General features: G+C 46.7%; 2 protein-coding genes across 4 annotated transcripts in view; both read right to left on the bottom strand.

The window, feature by feature from the left end:
* Positions 1-6: 6 nt before the first annotated feature.
* On the bottom strand, positions 7-6,489 carry LOC115805407 (KH homology domain-containing protein 4). 3 transcript variants are annotated; one of them, XM_030765980.1, is made up of 15 exons: positions 6,398-6,489; positions 5,517-5,631; positions 5,304-5,459; positions 5,077-5,205; positions 4,902-4,981; positions 4,684-4,736; positions 4,391-4,608; positions 3,912-4,120; positions 3,659-3,719; positions 3,293-3,350; positions 2,843-3,054; positions 2,569-2,679; positions 1,103-1,188; positions 909-1,015; positions 7-460 (listed from the first exon to the last, which is right to left on the bottom strand). In XM_030765980.1, exons 1-15 carry the CDS (start codon positions 6,412-6,414, stop codon positions 333-335), a joined length of 1,740 nt encoding a protein of 579 aa, XP_030621840.1. In that variant the 5' UTR covers positions 6,415-6,489; the 3' UTR covers positions 7-332. The 3 variants fall into 3 exon arrangements, with proteins under 3 accessions (XP_030621840.1, XP_030621837.1, XP_030621838.1); XM_030765977.1 differs by having other exon boundaries at positions 5,304-5,631; XM_030765978.1 differs by having other exon boundaries at positions 7-457; positions 5,304-5,631.
* Positions 6,490-9,584: 3,095 nt separating this feature from the next.
* pde8a (phosphodiesterase 8A) overlaps positions 9,585-12,837 on the bottom strand; it is a 39,726-nt gene continuing 36,473 nt past the window's right edge. Inside the window, exons 19-22 of the mRNA XM_030764605.1 lie at positions 12,532-12,664; positions 10,576-10,740; positions 10,287-10,416; positions 9,585-10,055 (exon numbers count right to left, since the gene is read on the bottom strand). Of these exons, the coding sequence (XP_030620465.1) occupies positions 9,949-10,055; positions 10,287-10,416; positions 10,576-10,740; positions 12,532-12,664 (535 nt within the window). The 3' untranslated portion in view covers positions 9,585-9,948. The remainder of the gene's footprint in view (positions 10,056-10,286; positions 10,417-10,575; positions 10,741-12,531; positions 12,665-12,837) is intronic.

Genomic DNA, 12,837 nt, shown 5'->3' with positions numbered 1-12,837 from the left:
AAGGGGTTGAGTTTGTCCAAGTATTTTATTACTGTATTCCATGGGAACAGATTTACACCATTTTCCAATACAAGAAAAGTTTCACTGAAAGTTACATCATAAATCAATATTCGGTGCAAAGCAAGTCATGAAATGAGGCTTGGGATTCTAATCGTGTGTTTTAAAAATGAAATAAACTACCCATCCTGGAGCTGTCCGCTGGGAGGAAAGAGCAGTCTTGTCTTTTTTGGCAGCCTGTGTGAAGTGTGAAAATCTTTCAAATGAATGCATTTAAACTGGGGGTGAACCACTGCAGGGAAATGCACAGGGGACAGCGTTAGACAACGCACAGGTTAAGTCTTCTTACAGCTGCGCGACCTGTCTTCCTCTTCATCGGACGAGTCTCCTCCATACGGCACTAACCCTAAGGAATCTTCCGGAAGCTTTGGCTTCTTTACTGACTCTGGAGGTGCCTTACCTGCTAGTGCACAAAATTAGAAACAAAGAAAGACAGAGAGAGAGAGACACAAAGAGAGAGAGAGACGGGGAGAAAACAAAAACCAGAGAGAAACCAAGTTTGGAAGGCCCATATTAGGCGTAGAATGTGTTGGGTCCAGAGGCAGGAGGGGTCATTCAGGGTTTATGCCGCGGCACCACCCCCATAAGAGCCAGGTCCAGGAACACATGTAAAGAGAAGACAAGGGAAAAAGACAGAGAGAAAAAAAAAAAACATATAACAGAATCACAGGTTAGTGGGCTTGGTGCCGGGGGTCCAGTGAACAGGTGTCCATTAATCTGGTGGGGAAAGGCTGGATTTTACAGAGAGCTCTCCTGTGGCAGGGCTCTGCTCTCTGAAGGCCATGCCTCAGAGCCCCAGCGGGGTCATGCAGCGTGAGGACTGAAGCAGCGTGTGAAAGAGCAGTGCATACCCGCCATCACAGGGGCCTCCTCTTTCTCCACGTCCTCCCTCCCTCTCTTACGCGCTGTCGCTGTCGCCGTCGCCGTCAGGGGTAGAGGTGGCGGAGGCATCAGCATCCTGCGGGGAAGACGACCATACGCGGACACGGTCAAACCGCGTTCTCTGTGCTCAGAACACATCTTTAACACGAGGCCACATGCTAACCTCTCTGTGCATTTGCCCTCATCCGTGTCGGAGGCTGGAGCAGCTGGTTCCTCTTCGTTTGTGTGTGCATCTGCGCAGCCGTCAGCCTACACAGCCACACACACACACACACGGGTTAGACAGATTTCATTCGCTTCTACAGACCGGCCTCTACACACACACACACACACACACACACACACACACACACACACACACCCACCAACCTCTATACACACACACCCCGACCTCTACACACACACACACACACACACACACACACACACACACACACCTCTATACACACACACCCCGACCTCTACACACACACACACACACACACACACACACACACACCCCGACCTCTACACACACCCACCCCGACCTCTACACACACACACACACACACACACACACCCACACACACACACACACGGATTAGACAGATTTCATTCGCTTCTACTGACCGGCCTCTACACACACACACACACACACACACACACACACACCCCCCCCCACACCGACCTCTACACACACACACCCCGACCTCTACACACACACACACACACACACACACCCCGACCTCTACACACACACACACACCCACACATACGGATTAGACAGATTTCATTCGCTTCTACTGACCGGCCTCTACACACACACACACACCCCCCCCCCCCCCACACCGACCTCTACACACACACACCCCGACCTCTACACGCACACACCCCGACCTCTACACACACACACACACACACACCCCGACCTCTACACACACACACACACCCCGACCTCTACACACACACACACACACACACACACACACCGACCTCTACACACACACACACACACACACCGACCTCTACACACACACACACACACACACACACACACACACACACCGACCTCTACACACACACACACACACACACACACACACCGACCTCTACACACACACACACACACACACCCACCGACCTCTACACACACACACACACACACACCCACCGACCTCTACACACACACACACACCCACACACCGACCTCTACACACACACACACACACCCACACACCGACCTCTACACACACACACACACACACACACACCGACCTCTACACACACACACACACACACACACACCCCGACCTCTACACACACACACACCCCGACCTCTACACACACACACACACACACACACACACCCCGACCTCTACACACACACACACACACACACACCCCGACCTCTACACACACACACACACCCCGACCTCTACACACACACACACACACACACACACACCCCGACCTCTACACACACACACACACACCCCGACCTCTACACACACACCCCGACCTCTACACACACACCCCGACCTCTACACACACACACACACACACACACACCGACCTCTACACACACACACACACACACCGACCTCTACACACACACACGCCTCTACAGACTGTCAGACAAACGGCCACTACCTCCTTCTCCTCGGCTTTGTCACACTCCTCTAGAAAGTGCCTCTTTGGACTGGTTGAGCTGGGAGGACTGGTGGACAAACCGTTAACTCCAGCGTCTTCAGCGTCCTGCTCCTGATGCACACAAACCCCCCCCAAAAATGTTTTCTGTCAGTGCAGTACACCACAACTGATCTCCTTGGAAAACAATGTAAACTGTATATTGAAATAAACTATATAAAAGGTACAGTCATAGATAAACACAAAAACCCCGTTCCACCTGCTGCTGCTAACATACCTCCACCAGGTAGGGCGGTGGTTTTCTGGGACAGACGGGGTACTGCACCATTGGCTGAGAAGACGGAGGGGTGGTCGACATGTTAGAATGACCATTAACACTAGTCCAGTAGTTACTGGCTCCAGGGTATGCAGAATAGCCGCCTGTGTACCCGTTAGAAGGGTAACTATACCAGGACCTCTGGCTAGAGTAATTGCTATTAGCTGGATATCCTGAAATAAAAGATGACATGTCGGGGTTAAGCGTGTGTGTGCGGTGGAGTGGGGCGTGTTAAAAAGGTAGAGGTTTCGCTGTGTGACCATACAACTCTTCATCACGCCACTGCCCCGGCCGGAGGGACCAGACAGCCTTCAGAACTGAATGGAGGTTTGTTGGGTTTTTTTTTTCTTTTTTTTTTTTAAACATTTGTATATTTTTATTTCAATGTTCAGAAAAGCAATGTTTCCGTACCTTGAGTGGATCCGGTTGCTGTGTAGGTAGACAGCATGCGGGCATGCTCAGCTCGGACCTGTGTGGAGGAAAACCGTTTCACTAAAGATGAAAACGAAACAAGTGACGGAACAGACAGCAGCAGAGTCAAACGCTTTCTAACACCTTTACCATCAATCACAACAAACCTGTAAATAATCCTAAAACTCTAATGATAAACAAAAACACAAACAGGGAAACAGGAAACACACCACATTACGTTTGAGGGTCATGACCTCTGTCCTCTGAGAGGTGCGAACGACAGGTACAGATTACCCAACCCTGTCCCTTCACCAGTATTCCCCCCCTCCCCCCAACCACAGCGTGTGCCCCAGAAATCACACTCACCGTTTCCAGCAGGCTTTCACATAGCTTCTTGGCAGCGTCCAGTCCCGTAGAGTTAGGATGGCTACAGGGAAGCAGAGAAACCCATAATCAGCTGTCATTCTGACTGACACAGGACACAACAAGAAGAGAGCAGAGAGAGAGAGAGACACATAGCCAGTCCAGTACCAGACGCAAAGCCAGTCCAGTACCAGACGCAAAGCCAGTACAGCACCTAATGTAAAGGTGACAGTACCTAATGTAAAGGTGACAGTACCTAATGTAAAGGTAGAGCGGTTCAAAAGATTCTCGTCGAGAGGCCTGCTCGATGTAGCCCGAGCCTTTCCCGCGGAGGAAGACTCGCGCTCCTGTCTCGCTCTGGATGTGCTGCAGATAACTTCCCGAGGGACCTTCAACTTTCTCTTTCACATTGAAGGAAGGCATAGCTTGGTCCAGACCCACAAAAATCTTGGTGTGCACAAAGTTCTGGAATAAAGCGAGAGAGACCTTGTGTAGTTCACGTTATCGCCACGCTATCGGCCGTCAGGACCGGCGGTTTGTCTGTCGGCAGCAGCAGTGCACCCTGAACAGGCCTCAAGGCCAGAGTCCTTCTCACTGCACTCTTACTGTAGGAGGTGGGTATCAGCAAGGGCCAAACAGACTGCACTGGCCTCACCTTCTTTTACCTCCAGGAGCGGCTCTGAACACGCCACGGAAACGGCAGGAGAGAGGAGAGAGGGAGAGATGTGTACGTACCCCTGAGTGGCCGTGCGGACCCGCGGGCCTCTGGCTGGGCGGACCGGTGGAGCCCGGGTGTAAACTGTTGGGGACCTGGGGGCGCAGCGGCTGTGCTGGGACAGCAGGCCTGGGGGGCTGGGGGTAAACTGGAAGCGTGGGCATGACGGGGGGCTGTTGCCCCCCACTTGAGCGAAGCACCTCCTCTGAAATGATCTCCTTTATCCGCTGGACTGCCTCTGACAGGGCACACCGGCAGGTTAGAGACAAGACTCACACGTTAACGGGCCAGACAACAACCTGAGTTTACTTACTGTTGACCTGCTCCTGACCCCTGCCCTGGACATGAAGATATAAAGGTCTCTCTCTGGATAGAAAGAAAAAGAGAGAGAGAGAATTAGAATATAAAAAAAAATATACGTGTGTGTGTGTGTACGTATATGAGAGAGAGAGAAAGAGAAAGAGAGACTATATGAATGAATCCCCAATAGCACACCATGGTTCTAAGCCCACCAATGAAGCACATACATACACTCCTTTTATGCTGGATTTTTCAGCTGTGGTCATGTACAGCCCTTTAGTGGAAACCACTGCACCACTGTGCTGGCGAATCTAAAGGATAACACAAGACATCACTCAGAGACATTCTGCTAAAACACCAAACGCCGACCGAAAAATGTATGGTTCAAAATAAAAACGCTCTCAACCTCTTCCTGAGTTTTCCCTTTTGTGAGTAAATTCCTACAGTTTATGGGAACGTCGTTGATGTCCACCTCTGTTACAACCAGCTCCTCACTGCTGCTGCTGCTGCTGGTGACAGGCGTACAGGGTGGAATCTGCAGAGAGAGTGAGGGCAGACCACAAGATGAGCACTGGGCCTCAGACTGGAACCCACACGCTAATAAACTGGTCAGACTGGTGACGGTCGGGTTACCTTGGGGGGCAGAGGCTGCAGGGGTTTTAACTTGCCCTTAGCCATCAGCATGGCGTTGATTTTGGCAGCCATAGCTGCGGCCATTTCCACCCCACCCTGTGGCGCCTTGTCCTCGGCAGACGTCTGCGCGGCGCCCGCCGTCTGGGCCGCTCTGGGCTGCTGGGACGAGGCGACCGCGGTCGACGCGGCGGAGAAATGAGGGCTGGCGAGCACCGTCTTGTCTGGGGCAGACGTTATGTGGGAACTGAGCGTGTGGGACACATTCCCCGCAAAACTTTGTAATATGTCTGTTTTTGACTTGGGCTGATCCCACCTACTGTTCAGGCACCTGAAAAACAGAACCGAGAGAGAATTACTCTTTTCATTTCCAACGCACGTCAAAGAGCTGAGGATATGATTAATGTGTGTAGGACAAGTAGGCCGCAACATAGTCTGCAGGACATATGGCCTGTTCTAGTCACTACAATCGATTAATATCGGAGGTTAGTATCAGCAGAGAACTACACTTTGAGTATCTGCTTTCAGAACCCTCCTTAAAAACAGCCATGCTACTGTTCCGGTGAAGAATTTGCCCGGCTTATGGCTCATCAGGAGTAAACAGCATAGTTCGCCTGGACCCAAAAACGTATCTCAACTTCAAACGTGGAAGAGAAACTTGAGCAGTAGCGCTGGGCCTTAGCAGCTCGGCTAGCTAGCGACGCGTCGACCACAGCGTAGCGACAACACGTAGTTAGCTTTGAAAGGGTTAGCCTATTAGCCAGCAAATCACATCACTCGTGTTTCAACAGAGAAAATCGTCTTGTTTCTTAGCTAAACCATATGTTTACATCTGTCTGATAAAAACACATTCTTCAATCCTTATCGCTGATGGGTCCAGGGGAATTATGGGTTACCTCGCTGTTATGCAAGCCTTATTAGCTGGTTGGCTTGTGAACAAAAAATAACATGCTAACCAGCAAGGTTGCTAACCACAGGCAAGATATCTGTCTAGCTAGTAAAGCGTTCTCGCTAATTCACGGCTCTTGAATGTTAAACTATCTAAAATCCAGTTAAGAAAAATGGTGTGTACACACTGGATCGCGAACAAGACTTACGGTGTCCCCGACGCCATTTAACTGGATCCTCTGAAATAAAAATGCACTATACACTAAAGGCCAACGGCATTCGTTCCCACCGAACTAGAACTTTCATAGAACTACACAGTGGGCCATATCCGGAAACTAACATTAAGCTAACGTAAAACGGAAGTACGTCTATTGGCTTACGTAACATAGTGGTCAGATGACCCTACTTATTTAATCGTTTATCGTACAACTACACTGATTTAATTTTTCCTCACCAGGTGTCACAGTTATGAATAACAACATTTCTAGATAACATTTAGAAATAATTATTATATATTATACATTATTTCCACAAACCGAAAATTTCCCAAAGATATTAAGCAGCGGTTGGAATGCAAACGGAGCGGTGTATCTGCGTGTATAATGAACTGTACATAATACCCGACAACATCGTTGATTGTAAGACCCAGTTGCTAGTGTCCTTGTTTTGCCTTTTGGATTTTGTGCTGCGGTACTGGAGTTAGTCCCTTCTGCATTCCGAGTGAGTCAGACACCTGGACTGACCTCTAATGAATCATCTCTGTAGACAGTGAATATGTTTAATCCAAGTGACATTACCTGAGATTCGCTTGATAATTTTCGTTTTCACGTACTGCATAATATACCCCCCCCCCCTAATTTCCATGAAACAGTGTCTTCAGATAACTCAAAAAATCCACCATTTAATCGTCTGAAAGAACAGGGAGAGGGTGTTTCCCCTTTCCCGTGTACATTCTGTGACTTAATTGTTTGTGGATAACTGTACGATAGCCAATTATTGTTTCAGTAATGAGTCACAGCCTATTTCTGTTTTTGTGCATTTTTGTATTTCACAGAACGTGAAACATTATTAATAGCGAAGGTCAATAATCTAAATAGACTTTCTCCAGCTGTGTAGCCCGGGTGTGAATAATGATGTAAATGATTTCAAAGGCCTATGTCCGCGGCAGACATCCCCTTTAATGAGCACAGGGATACATCTCATAAACTCAAATGCATTTGGCTCTCCGTACAAATCAAGGGTTGGCCTATGAAACCGGTGTTTTCACGTCAGATGATCAGAAAGCGGGAACAAATTTCTGGCTCTGACTACGATGATCAGAGCCAAGGGCATTTCAGCATGCACAGAGTTGTGTTTTGTCTGTGTTAAAATGACAAAAGACGATCAGTCCAAAAAAAAAAAAAAGTCTTCATTCATAAGGGGCTTAGTTCAACTAAAAATATAACTTTCTCCTTAAAGTAGGGAGAGATGTCCTCCCGAACGGCAAGTTTCGGACGACAATGGCTCTTGCTGGGTGCTCTGTGAAGGGCAGCCAAATTTGATGAAATCTGTTTTATTTTGTCACGATAGAAATAACCCTTAGCAGAGGCGCCCTCCGCTCCACAAACAGGACATTCCATTGGCCTCTGGACTCCCCTTATTCCCGCTGGTCGGGTCAGCAGCAACACTGGAAAAGCCAGCCGCTGGGTTTATCAACAAAACTTTAGAGAGTGAAAACTGACAAGTAATGAGATCATTATAAAAACATGATGCAATATAAACATTATAATTATTTTATTATTCATTGAATATTTTCTAATTCTTTCTTTTTTTTTCTGCTTATGTCACACCTGAAGAAGAATGACTCAGTATGGAAAAGTGCCCTGATTTGAAGTACAATTTCTGTTTTTTTTAAAGAGAAACAGGTATTTTGATCAAGACCTTACGGACACTTGTTTTCTCTGTATTATGGCATTTTCGTATACTGTTTGAGTAAGAAATTTTCTTATGAAGGAAAATCCTTTAACATATATTAGTATCCTAGTCTGAAACCAAGAATGGGTAAAATATTTTCCCTAGGTTTTGTATATACAAGGATGCGGGACAAATTGTCAGTACAGTATCTTAACTACTCAAACCCAAGCAGTTTGCCATGAGTCTGGTGTGAGACAGTGATAAGACAGTTAATTCTGTGTATTCCATCTCAAAAACTTGTTTTACAGGATGAAGAAAATGCCCGTCTATTGGTCGTGCATATCCAGATTATTAACTGTTGGTTGTTTCCTTCTCAGTTATTCCAGTGTAAAATTCATAGACTACAAAAATATTGAGATTTACGTTACATAACTTTTTGACTGTTATTAAAAACTCCAGATGTCCATTGCAGGTAGACAGTGGGATGTGCTGTATAAATATCGTATAAAATAAGGCAGTCTTTTCAGTAGGATAAACCAGATATAAAAAATTCTGGGAGAAAAATCTTTCAAGTCCAAAACATTTTTTTTTCACAGATTTCTCTTCGTATTGAAAGCTATGCGGTTTACCGCATCAACCATGAACCTGGACGTGTCAGAGTGGCACCGCGCCATCCACACACTCACATACCAAAGTGATAACCACATCAGAGCCTCCATCCAAATTCAGCATCCCAGCCTTGGGTACAGCTTTGACACATACATTACCATTGTTTTTTTTACAGTGCAATAGGAAAGTTCAAACTGGATCATTCAAACTGGTATTTGCAATACGAAAATAAAACATTTACGCTAAGTTTTTTTTTTTTAAATCTAATAATATTAAATATGGACAAGACTTATAGTATAGTATTATAATTTATGTGAATCACCTTTGGCTTTTCATATCTCATTTTGTTCTTGTCTTAATTATCTAATGAATCATCATCACTTATCTCTTTTAGTATAGAAAACAAAGAACTCCTAAAACAAAATAAATATACCAAAGTCAGTTATCATTATCTCTCCTTCTCATTAGTGACCCAAGTTCACCTCAGTGTTGTCCTTCTTAAAGTCACCCTTAAAGAATTCTGCCTATACACACACACTTTACCATAGATGTAGAATTACTGTAGGAGCTGTGATGTTTTTAAGGAGAACAGAAACAAACCAATGAGTGGGACTCAAAGAAAAGAAAAAAAAGAGAGAGAGACACAGTGAAGAACAGGACAAGTGGAGTGTTGATCTCTAGTGTTTCTTCACTGGGAGAGAAAACTCTCATGTTGTTGTCTTAAGAGCTGAGGCTTTGGGTGCTAACGCAGCCCCTGATCCCTCCAAAGACCTGTCCCCAACACACACACACACACACACACACACACACACACGCACACACACACACACACGTCCTAGAAATCAAGTGTTTCTTCTTTAGTCCTGTGGTTGGCAAGCAGTGACACACACACACACACACACATACATACACATACACACACAGACAGCCAGCCAGTGCTGCCGTGCTGGCCGCAGTGGGGCCCGTTTTTGGTGCTTTATCAGAATAAAGTCTCCAAACATCACCAGACCAGCTCAACTGCCATGACAGACAGACGCCAGAGGGTTTCAGCTTTGCTTGTTTTTGTTTATCGTTTTTAAATGCTTGTCTCTACTTTGTATAGTTCTTAGTGAAGCAAATGTCTTGCGTTTGCAGGGAGACGGGGTCTGCAGGCCCAGGGCCCCGCTGCTGGCTGCGCTTGCGGATCACGCTCCGGTGGGAGGTGAGGAGGGAAAGTTCTGGAAGGCCGGGGGCTGGGCCGTGGTGACGTGCGTGGTGTTTACTCTGGGGGCGGCCTCAGGCTGTGTAGCTTTCGCTCGTCCAGGCCTTTCCAATACTTATAGTTGTTGTCAAGGTGCTGCATTAAGTTGGGCAGGTCTGCAAACGCTGGTAAAAGACATCATGGGAAATACTTATGAAAACACAGAACCGCTTCATTTTACTAAATATGTTCTTTGGGTGATATTGATGTGCACATTTGCCTCTAAATCCATGTACACAAAGCAACGAATGTTTGAGCTGTGGTATTAAAGAGTTCCAGATCTTCTCCTCATTTTCACAGGCTGGAAACACAAAGCTTCGTGTGCGAAGCAGGTTGAAGCAAACGTGAACACTTACCATCCCAAGCATCAAACATGTCTGTGATGAAGTAGTCGATGAAGGAGATCTGAGACTTCGGAATGCTGCAGGTGTTTCTGTCAAACACGGGCATGACCACTGGCAGGCCCTGCCTCTTCTCCTCGTCCGTCTAAGACAAGAGACACCAGCACAGAGACTTCACTTTCACCTCCTACATTCACTCCACCGCCAACACAGTAGCGTTTAGGGATCGGAGTTACGGACGGGTTTAGTTTTAAACTCTGGTCTAACGGGAAGTCGCAGTGTGGTGTTTGTTTAGTCCCAGTACCTGGGCGAAGTACTCCTCAGAGATGCGACCTGCCCACTCGATGCACAGCTCCAGCGGTCGGCAGGGGTTGGAGATATCTGCACACTTTATGAGCATGCGCTTGACAAGGATTCGATTCTCTGGAGACGTTAATACGCTCTTCACAGACTCCTCATCTCCAACACCCTGAGGGAGGGAAGGAGGGAGGGAGAGAGGGAGGGAGAGAGAGAGAGGGAGAGAGAGAGAGGGGGAGGGAGGGAGAGAGAGAGGGAGGGAGGGAGAGAGAGAGGGAGAGAGAGGGAGGGAGGGGGGTGGAAGGAAGACGGAGAATTGGAATAAAAACAAGAATTCTTTTTGTAACTTAATACAATATGTATATTACTGCTCACAATGTATATTTAAAAACTGTGGAGAAGGAGCAGCAGAAACCAAACAGAATGCATCTACACCAGAGGCTGCGTCTCCTGTCAGTGAATGGGGTTGTGATGTCACAGCTGTTTCTGTAAGGTGATGGGGAAACCTTTTCACACTTCTGAGGCAAAAGTATTTTAAATAAAGAATTTTAGAGATTTTTTTTTGTTTTTAAAGATTTCCTTTAACAGTTTCATGTTGTTTGTAATCAGATTACCCCGTGCGGTTAACCTGTCTGGAATTTCATAGCCTTGTTTGCCTTAAAAAGCGACAGGATCCTTTAAAACCATCTCCTGCAGCATTCCACACCAGCCTGAGAAACCTGCTACCAGCCTGTAAAATTCTCACCCTGTACTGCACGCGGGCATCGCATCGCCATGTACTGCACACAGGCATCCGATCGCCCTGCACTGAACGTGGGCATCCGATCGCCCTGCACTGAACGCGGGCATCCGATCGCCCTGCACTGAACGCGGGCATCTGATCACTCTGTACTGAACACAGGTATGTGATCACTCTGTACTGAACACAGGTATGTGATCACTCTGTACTGAACACCGGCATCTGATCACTCTGTACTGAACACAGGTATGTGATCACTCTGTACTGAACACAGGCAGGCGAGTGACTCTGTACTGAACACAGGCATCTGATCGCCCTGTACTGCACACAGGCATCTGATCACTCTGTACTGAACACAGGCATGCGAGTGACTGGGCCATACCAGCACATTCTCCTTTACCAAACCTTTTTGTTTGTTTGTTGTTTGTTATTTTTCAAAATGTACTTAACCCTTCTAATAATGTCCCCCTAAGTGACTGCCTTTTTGTTTTCAAACATATTCTAATCTTACTAACACAGACAACGTCAAAGGACATTCATCAAGAACGAAGATGAGGTTATTGATTTATTTTACTCTGCTAGCATGGAGGCAATCGTGACTTTGATACCTCAGCCAATCAGGGAGCAGGAAGAGGACCAGAGGAGCAGTGTGTATGAGCTTGCTGTAACAGTGGGGAATGTTTGTTTGGCTAAATACAGGCTCTACTACACACTGTCCCTCCTCTAGCTTCATCAGAGCTGGGCTGTACTAAGGCAGAAGTTTGGTGTTGAACATGTAATGGATTTCTGATGGTCTCTCTGGAGCCTTCTCCAGTACTGGGAGAGACTTAGAACCTTCATGAGTATTGACAGGTTTCGGTGAGAGAAAAAAAAAAGACAGATTCATTTCAAATGCAGTTTCGGTGCTCTGTCTTTTCAGGAAGAAGTCAGACTTATGGAGACTTAAGCCTTTTGGTGTGAAAGGTTTGAGAAGGGGCCCAAGAACTGTGCTTTATCGTAATCTCCCAGCCACTGCGTGCTTCACCGCTAATCTGATAAGAGTAATGTGATAGATTTAATTTAATCTCTCTAAAATGTTTGAAGTTTCATGACATACACATTTTTAACCCCATTCTATTGCACAATCTCAGACCCAGACTGACACTCTAAGCCAAAAAGGAGTTTCCAGAGAAGATCGCAGGCTATTGGCATGTGAGGCTCAAAAGAAATGAGGTTTTTTTTTACCCCGTTCTCCTCCAAGGCGGCCAGGGGTTTGTTGATGCTGTTGACAAACTTGTTGACATGTTCAAAATGTTTGGTCATCTCTGTGGCCAGCACCATGTCGATAATGGCTTGTCGCAGTGTGCGGTACTCGTTCCTGGGGGGGGAGAAATCAGACAAAACACTCTGAATACGCGCCAGTCAGTTCTGCTGCTCTGACCCTGGACGTGGCCTGAATGAATAGGCTGCATTGTTGAACCTCTCCCATCTGCAGGCAAAGACTGCTCATGAGAGATCTGGGCCACGCAATGACATCACACTGGAGTTAAA

The sequence above is a fragment of the Chanos chanos genome, chromosome 2, assembly GCF_902362185.1.
Source record: "Chanos chanos chromosome 2, fChaCha1.1, whole genome shotgun sequence".
Classification (NCBI taxonomy): domain Eukaryota; kingdom Metazoa; phylum Chordata; class Actinopteri; order Gonorynchiformes; family Chanidae; genus Chanos; species Chanos chanos.
The sequence above is the reverse complement of the archived record's forward strand: the minus strand, read 5'-3'. Positions and strand labels throughout refer to the sequence as shown.